A 9774-nucleotide genomic window follows, 5' to 3' on the forward strand; every position below is an offset into this window, starting at 1 on the left:
TCGATTTGACATAGTTTTAGTAATTAATGGGGAAATGGGTGATGATTTAAGACAAACTATTTAGGTATATACAGTATAATAGAAGATCGTCTCCATTTATTGTTAGAATATACGCTTAGGCTGGAGCCAAATTATTTTCTTACATCATGTATACTATTGCCCTTTTGAAATATTTTTCTAGTACGTAATATGATTCTTTGGTGTGTTAATGTTGAGATCAATTAGCTTATCAACGATTTATACTCGCTGTCCTTCTGCATACTAACTCATTGGAAGTTATAGGTATGCAAATATTATTTATTTGTGAAGTATAAATATGTAGGCCATGTTTATATAACTAATGTTCTCCAATGCATTCGCATTTGTTTCATGCACTCTAAAATATCATTAATGATTAAAATACAAATTATAAAGAATTATCACCTATAATCATTTAAGTTTTAAAGCAACTAATGAGTTAATGTGGTGACCAGATGTCTTAATTAAAATCTTATTAATACATGAGAACATTGCATGTTTAATTTTTTTCCAAAAAAATAATATTACATAATTTACGGAATTAATTATAGGTGTTATAAAAAATTAATGAAGAGGTGTATGTAAACACAACAAAAGTTTCAGAAATCTAAGAATAATTAACCTTAATAATAAATATAGAAATTATATTTAATTTCTGCTAAATTTTCAAAATATCATAATTACAATATTTTTTTTAAAACATATCATAATTGCGGTTGAAATCTTTGTACTCTTTTAAAAATATTATTTCGTTAGTTAAATTTAGACAATCATAATTAAAATTAGATCAAAATACTGTTTTATCTTTGTATTAACTTATTTAAAATTGTTCAAAAGCTATTTAATATTTTACCCAATATATATCATAGTATCAAGAAAATTTTATCTTCCTTTATGTATGCCACAAATCATTCTACAAGACAGAGGAGTATTTTAATAATTCACATATGCTTGTTAACTTTAACAATAATTTGTTAGAAATATTTATTAAAAATTAACTATAATAATTATTTTAAAAGAGTCAAAAGATTCTACTAGTAATTATAATATTTTTAAGTAATGAAAATACAAGTATGATGTTTTTTTAAGTGCAATTATGTTAAAATAAAAATAAAAAATAAAAACCCTCATAAATATAATGGAGCTACTAACCACAAGTTTGCTTTGTAAATATCATTCCCCAATCTATTTGCCCAACAAATCAACAATATATATAAAATAGACCAATAAAAGAGAAGCAAGCGAGTGGACCAATTCTAACATGCAATTTGACCATCTCATCATGCTTCCCACGTCCACTTCTACTATTCAACTCATACAACCGACATCCACGTCCCTTTCCCTCCCCACTCCCACCCTCCTCAACAAACCTTTCTTTTTCCCCCATATCCCCCATCCAAACATACCAATTAAGCAAAGCATCTCCTATTCCTCTCTTCATCTCTCTCTCCCTCTCTTTATCTCTACTCCATGGGAGATGCTCACATAGCCCATTCATTAGATTCACCAACCTCAAGCTCAACCTCGTCAGGGTCTACAAGCCTATCTCATGAACCATCGAGAAAGATCCAATTGGTGTCAGCAAAAGTCTCCGACGGTCTGCTCGTCAAGTATCCAGACATATCGGAGCTCGATTTCGAATACGAGAAGAGCGGGCTCTGGTCGCCTCCGGTGGCCCGCGCCGTCTTCTTGAGCTCCCGAGGGCATATTTGTACCAATGACCACATGCTCCAGAAGCTTAGAATCGCAGGCGAAGGGCGGCGGCGGAGAAGGAGGAGAAAGGTTTGCAGTAGATAATGAACGTAGCAACAATATCTATATATGTTCTTAAGAAGGAAGTCTTGGTTTGGTCTTGCAGGTATTCTGGTGCTGGTCATCAACGAATTGAGTTTGGTCTCTGATGTGGTAATGCAAGAATGTGTACAGGATTGAGATTTTTATTTGGTGGTAATTAATTTTACCATTCTTTTATTGGGCAGTTTCATAGTTTCTAATTGAGAAATACTTTCCATTGATCTTTTAAATGGAAATATGGATCTTGTGTTCTCTTTTCTTTTTCTATTTTTTTTTTGGGGAGGGGCTCACATTGTCCAGATCTATTTTGTTTCTGAGAACTAAATTGAAAAGATGTGAAGATTATTTACAAGCAAGGGTTTGATTAGATGGAGGTATCAAGCAGATGGAGTTAAGTTGGGCTTGGAATCTTTCCCTGGAGTAACACCTGACAGATATGCTGGAAATCAGAACATGGAGCATTCCAGCTGCTTGGTTGTAACTACTGGGGAGTTGATTATGAAGACAACAAAGTACTCTTTAAACGTCATCAACTCCACGTGATTCTGGCAATATTTTTAACTACAAAGCCATCGCTTTAAAAAGACCAGTTGCTGGGCCATGTATGTAATGCAATGAGCGTGCTGGAAAGCAATTCAATCTCAATCGTTCCTTGTAAAATAGGATATGAACAAGTACACAATTTTTCCATACTTTCTTTTATCCTAATAATTGTTAATCTATTTTTTTTTTTAATTTAAAAGCTCGTAGGATATAAATTAAACAATAAAATTAGCATCTTGGAAATTAAGTTTGGACAGACTGCACTCGGTAATTCATCAAGAGGTCCAAGTTCTAATCATTTGTGCTGCAGTTGGACTTAATTGCCAGATGCATCCGATGTAACAAAGAAAAGTATTTATTATATGGAAAATCACTAAAAGAAGGTCTTCTATTCCAAGTTGCTGACTTGAATTGAATCATCAAGATGTCGTTATTGATGTGCAAATACCCAAATTGGTGAGGAGAGCCGAAGTAAAATCTTTCACCCTTAAATAAATTTAAATAGAATAGTAATAATTTGGGACAAATTAAATATTAGTAAAGTTAATATCAATATCAATATGAGAATTCCAAATACAAGATGCTAATTGTAGAGAACTTCAAATACTCAAGGTAATCACAAATATGAACACCAAATCAATGTAAACCATAAAGAAAAAGGAGGGAGAAACAAAGTTTACATGATTCGACGATGTACCTATATCCAGGGGCGGAGCAATCTTCAATCCACTATGCAAATATTCAAATACAAAGAGTTTACAACTCTAATCTCACTCTAAATAATGGTGGCTCTCCTCTACAAGTTTTTCTCTCTTACAAAATGCCCACACAAAACCTTAAAATCCAACATTTCTATTTATAAGGCTAGTTCACATTGGGTTTTTCCGCGTCGCGTTTGAACGCAACGAGCCCAATATCAAAGCAGTAGAACCAAAGAAGCGTTTGAACGCCCACGGGGTGCGTTTGAACGCGCCCAATGCAAATACAGACTGACATTCAAATGCTTGCAGAAATAGTTACTCTCGGGTTGGCTCGCGTTCAAACGTGGCTGGGCAGTTCAAACGCCTGCATCACCCAGTCTCTGTTTGGGAACTGTGTTCGAACGCCCCCTAGGGCCCATTCGAACGCACTGGCACACTAAGCGTACAAAATACTGAAATCTGAATTTGAGTCAAATTCCAACAGAGATTACATCTCATAAAGTTTTCTATTCACGGATCATCACAATTCACAAATGTGCACAGTAAGCAAATTTAACTCTAAGCAAGAAAGGAGGTAATTGAGGTGTTGGTTTAAGAGCTAACAGTAGTAGACCAAGGTGTATATGTATTGGAAACAAGTTTGAAATCTCTTAAATGAGATGCTTGGTTTTAAATAATGGTTCTTATTTTTGATTTCTTCTACCGATGATCTCATAGATTGCTTAGCAGTCAGTAAAGAATCATTAGCATTTTTAATATGCATCATAAGGAAAAGAGAGCAATACTTGAAAGAGAAAGGCGTATAATTTAACCAAAGGAATGATATGCGAACAGACAACTTACCATCATAGAATGACGCCCTTTACCATCCTACAACTCACCAAGTCGACGACGACGTCGTCGTCGTTGTCGTCGACCCACAAGTCTTATCAATAGGATGGCTGTGCTTTTATTGTTCCTCTTTGTCGCGATCTCGATCTGTCCCTTTTCTTTTGTCAAGAGAAAGCCCCATAAACGAGGAACTTCCTTGGAACATTTGGATGATTAGGAGCAGAAGATTAGGGGATGGCATTGTGTACACAGTACACCGCATCTTGAATTTTAAAATATTTATTAAATACAAAATTGTAGAGGATAGAATAATTCTACTAACATACCAACCAACCCTGGTATATTTTTCCCATGGCTAAAGATGTCATAGGTTCGACTCGAACTCAAAATAATAATGTGAAGAAATTATTTAGTAGTTTGATGACTTAGCTTAACGATTCGATTTAGTTGATAGCTTAATAGTGCAACATACATAACTTAAAGCCTAGACTAAGCAGTCTTTCTGTATCTAAGGAATGTTGACCCTTTGTCCAGCCTACATTTAGCCTTCTGGTTGATGAAGGATTAGAAAAAAAAAAAGAAGTCTACTACAGGTATATATATATATCTATTTATATATTTATATATTTATATTATCTGAAATCGATCAGTATTTATTTTTAAATACATTAAAATCTCTAGTAACCATTTCAAATTTAATCTATATTTAACTAAAATATATGTTTTATTATATAATGAAATCTGTAACAGGTGAACTGAATTTAGATCTAACCATAATAAAATAGATATAATTTACGCTCACAGCTCGGGCAAGGACAAGCGCAAAGGGACAGTATCTAACGGTTCTGCCACGATCAGCGGGACACGAACGATCCTGTGGCCTAAAAAAGCGGCAAGCAGGCATACTTCAACCCATATACTTATTGTATTTTATAGGAGGTGGGTATGCGAGCAACCTGTTTGAAGAAATGCCGAGTAGGACTTTTGTTTTTTCTTGGAACGGATTCTTGTGCTTGACATTTTAGTTTGTGATTGCAAGTGCTAAATCACGACGTCTTGCTTTACAAGCTGATGGGATTTAACGCACCGTGAGGACATGGCGGAAGAAACAGAAACGACTATATTTGATCTGTGCAGTGGAGTTGAACATCATTACGAATTTGGGACATGTACCCAAAGGATTTCTCTGCAAGTGCTGCATCTTGCTCTCAAGAGTTTATGAGGGTTAATGGCTGATCTCGTGATTAAAGGAATAAGAGGGATGCTGTAAGTTTTAAAAGTTTGATATATTAAAGATTCCTCAACACCTTCGTGAAAGTAGATGTCCTGCACATATAAGAAGTTTTGGATGTTGGAGCATTTATATGTCTTCCGCAAGATGATCAACAAGAGAGATAGCTCTGATCAAAATTTTCGGTGACAAATATCCATGCACAACATAATTTGCCTGTTTTCCATTCAGATGAGCGCCCATAGTTGCATTACTTTCTATGGAAGCTTGAAGAACTGTGGAATTATTGCAAGTAAGTAATATTGTAAATTCCATTGTTTCAGTGTACCATTTCCCTTATTTTTGCTTCTAGAACTATTTAGTAGATAGTGAAATATGAGAAAAAAATTCTACATATGCTTTTTTTTTTAAAATCTTTTTTTTCCATATAACAATGTTTGTGCTACAATATTGATAAAATGCATATCTATCTGTAAGGATTCCTACCCATCAGTATTTATTTGACAGAAAGTTACGATCCTAACACACCACATCAGGAATCTTGGAGATAGGAACTGCATCAAAGAGATAATTTCACACAGTTAAAATAGACGAAGCTTCTATACAAGTATAGACACCCAGCAATGTTGTACAATAGCTGTTTAGGAACAGAAAAATAAAAGAATACAAGATAATGTTCCATAGATGGAAACAGAATAGTAAGAGAACATCTTTAGCTTATATGAAGTCTCTTCATCTTCCTGATGTTAGGAAAGCAGATGGAGAATCTGGGCCATCAAAAATATCTCCTTTCCCTGACAAGGATGTAGCTGCAGTGGTAGACTCATAGTCCAGATTAGATTCTGAATCGGTTGCACCTTCTAGAACTTTCACTACCTGTGACATGGAAGGCCGTCTATTGCTGTCACGCTGTAAGCACCAGATAGCAAGTTTTATCACTTCAATTGCTTCTGAACCATGCAATTGCATATCAGAGCTCTGACTGTCGACAATGTCCAGTAACTTGTCTTCTTTAATCTTATCTTGCAGTAGATTAAAAAGGTTCGCACTTCCTTCAGGCTGAGAAGAGTCCAAATTCTTTCTTCCACTCACAATTTCCAGGACGACAACACCGAAACTATAGACATCAGCCTTCTCAGTAATTGACGAGGTCAACCATTCAGGTGCTAAATAGCCTCGTGTTCCTCTGATTTTGGTCATTACATGGCTCTGATCCCTGTCAATAAGCTTAGCTAACCCAAAATCAGATATCTTTGCATTGAAATTATCATCTAGTAAGATGTTCCCTGGCTTAATATCTAAATGTGCAATTTTTTGCCTGCATTCTTCATGGAGGTAGGACAGACCCTTTGCTACATCTGTGATAATCTTGCATCTGGTTTTCCAATCAAGAGCACCACGTCGATTTTTTCTGAAGATCCATTTATCCAGTGATCCATTGCTCATATGCTCATAGACAAGTAGGCGATGTGACTTATCAGAACAAAATCCTATCAACCGTACGAGATTTATGTGGTGAATGCTACCAATTGTCATGACCTCTGCCAAGAACCCTTCCTTTCCTTCAGAAAAATCACTCAAGCATTTCACTGCAATTTTAACATTGCCAAGCTGTCCCTCATAGACAGGCCCAAATCCTCCTTCCCCGAGCTTTTCACAGAAGTTGTTCGTGGCTTCCTTCAGGAGCTTATAAGAGAATCTTGCTGGCATTCCTGCTGCTCCTTTAAAATCCTCCTCCTCTTCCATCTCTGTTGCTTTCATTTTTCTCAGTATGATAAGGATTGTACCAAAGATGATGACTAGAATAACCAAAGATGCATGAGAGATAGCTGAAATCAGTTGATCCTTAGAAGATGTGGACTTGCCTAGTTTCTGCACCTTGAGATATGCTGATGAACTATGATCAATTACTTCAGGCTGATTGTTCATGAGTGAGAAAACCTGCGTCCTCAAGTAACAGGAACCATTAGAAGCATTTTCGCCATATTGGAAAAAAGCAGCTTTACAAGAACAATTCCGTAAACATGCCTCCTTGCAAGTTTCTTCATCAGTAACCCAACCATCCATGAAGTTGAAGTACGTAACATTGTCAAGAAGTAGAAGCTGGTGATCTTGCATCGATTCGCAAGACAGGCTGGTAACAAGGGAGCAACCAAGATTAGGTTGTCTATCATTGACCTGTCTGAAAAATGCAGAATTATCGCTAATTTCGCTAGGGCAACTGCACTGCCCTTTTGAGCAAATTCCATATTCTCCACATACCATGGGATAAGCACAATCATCAGGGTAAACATGCAAGACATCACCTAAGTAATTCCAAGTACCATCCCATTCATAAATGCGCAAATGTCCATCAGACTCAAGCCTCATATATTGAGCTGATGAGGATGAAGGCAATGATATTCCTGCATATTTAGTACCAGGACCAACAGAAATTGATAGGTTCCCATTAGTAAAAGTAACACGCATTGTGTTATTCTCTGCTGTCTGAGAATATGCTGAATCCACTGCTTTTGTTACATTGACTCGCTTTTGATAGTAAATTTGTGGAGGACTTGCATCAACAAATGCATACAGCCCATCAGCGAGGATGGTGATATAGAACTGACCTCTTTTCCAATTTGTGCTGGAGACACTGGCCGTCAGCCTCTGCCCCTCCCTCAGAGACTGCCCAAGAATGAGCGAGTCGGTTGGGTGATCAAACGACTGCCACACCGATGCGCCAATTGAATCATAGAGAACAAGATTTCCAGACTTTGTCAGATAGATGCCGGAGACAGACCTGCCAGAAGTGTTGGTGGACCAGACTGCAGCGCCATCAAAGTCACGGAGGACCAAGTCGCCATCTCCTGTTAATTGGAGAGTGGCATTATCACGAACAGGACGGTCACGGTTGGCAGACCAGATGACCTGGAGGCCAGTCCTGTTGTGGCAGGTGATGTTGCTGTTACTGCCACCGCAGACGGTGAAAACCGCAAAGAGGAAGCCAGTACAGTTGCCATTACAGAAGAAGCCACAGGCAAAAGAGGGTTCAGAGTTTCCAAGGCTTTCTTGGAGGAGGATGGCGCGAACGGTCGAGCCATCCAGATAGCTTGCATTATAAGGGAGGGAATTGTTGTTGGTCCAAAGAGAAGAGAGAGTAGCAATTGGGTAGTCCAAGGACCAGGCTTGGAGGAACAAGGAGTTGGCCAGGGAAAGCAGGAGGAGAAAGCAGTGAATAGGATGCATGGTTCTCCCACTTCTTGGTTTAGAAGCAGTGGTCCGGCAATCACAAACTTTGAGGTCGCAAGGTTGAAGATGGCCAAACAGTTTGATTACGCGGGAAGACTAGAGAGGCTCCCACGTTTCATAATTCTCATTTCTCAAATACATTGCATTAGCCATACAGCTATCTGTCAATGGATAAATGGCAAGTTGTGTGAGTGGAGAAGTAGTGGTATGCCTGTTAGATTAAGATCATACAATAATACGTTTTTATTTTCAACGGGAGAGGAGAACAATTCAATACAGTGCATATTAAAATCATGTCCTACTTACTGTCTCTAACTGTCTATTAAACTCATTATCTCAACATGTGATATGCTTTACCAAATAGAAAAATATAAAGAAGATATAGAAGATTATGCTTTTGCTAGTGTGACCAAATATTTATTGTGTTGTAGCATTATGTAGCTATTTGAATCTCAAGTCTCTCTTTCAATTAAAAGCAGGGAAAAACCAGTTGGACACAGATGATTTGTTTACGGTATTAATTCTCGTATCAAGTCAGAAGATCTGAGTGAGTGTTTTGCTTTAGGAAATGTGATCTACGAAAGGTTCTTGAAGGATGCCATTAAGTATTGAGAACACAACAGACCTTCAATTCTGCAGTAGACTTCTCCAAACGAATAATTCAGCTGATTGTTGTATGAAACCGGGCTCTCTGACAGATTATTTTGCTTCAGGAAATGCAGTCTATGGAAGGCGATACTGTCATTTGCCTTACGATCTAGCTTGTTTCTATTATACTTATGTACATGTGTTCCTCGCAAACATATTTTGTCAAAGAGAGATAAATTGTCGGCGAGATTCTAAATCATTTCCATCTCTTTGAGCAAGGTCTTTGCCGAGTGATGTTAATTATTGTACTCATACATTAATAAAAGTAAAGATATTGTAGTCATACAACTACACAAGCAAAGGGACATGCAAGTATGAATGTTTGATCTAGCTTTGGTACTAAAGACAGAAGAAAGGAAGAGAGAAACTTAGTCGGCAAGGTATATTTGATAGATTTTAAAACTAGATTTACTTTATAGCAGAGTACAAATTGAAGATGACTGGGGAACACGCTTCCTATGCTATTATGAACTAGAGACTTAATTGGATTAAGACTTGCCAAAGTTGTTGCATTAACATGTTTGCTTTGAGTTTAGGGATCTCTGAACTAGTTTAGGAATCCATAAACTAGTTCGGTAACTAAATAATTTTTTATTTTTTTTATATCTAATCAAGTTTACTCTTAAAAAAATTAAGACTAAAAAATGAATTTAACTAATCGAGTTTGAGATTTAGTCAAAAACCAAATAAGGCCTTCTTAATTCCTAGAGACTTTAAAAATATTTATAAATCCTCATCAAATTAGTATTCTTAATTGGAGGATCTCCGAATTACTTT

General features: G+C 36.8%; 1 protein-coding gene across 1 annotated transcript; it reads right to left on the bottom strand.

Moving 5' to 3' along the window:
• Positions 1-5850: 5850 nt before the first annotated feature.
• On the bottom strand, positions 5851-9159 carry LOC140765048 (G-type lectin S-receptor-like serine/threonine-protein kinase SD2-5). Its single transcript, XM_073103964.1, has one exon. It carries the CDS (start codon positions 8344-8346, stop codon positions 5851-5853), a length of 2496 nt encoding a protein of 831 aa, XP_072960065.1. The 5' UTR covers positions 8347-9159.
• Between the last annotated feature and the right edge of the window lie 615 nt (positions 9160-9774).

Source organism: Typha angustifolia, chromosome 8 (assembly GCF_048772165.1).
Source record: "Typha angustifolia cultivar Huaian chromosome 8, ASM4877216v1, whole genome shotgun sequence".
In the NCBI taxonomy this organism is placed as follows: Eukaryota; Viridiplantae; Streptophyta; class Magnoliopsida; order Poales; family Typhaceae; genus Typha; species Typha angustifolia.

Bases quoted from the DNA above. Each gene is read 5' to 3' on its own strand.
- LOC140765048 (XM_073103964.1), bottom strand. From the start codon at position 8,346: ATGCATCCTATTCACTGCTTTCTCCTCCTGCTTTCCCTGGCCAACTCC.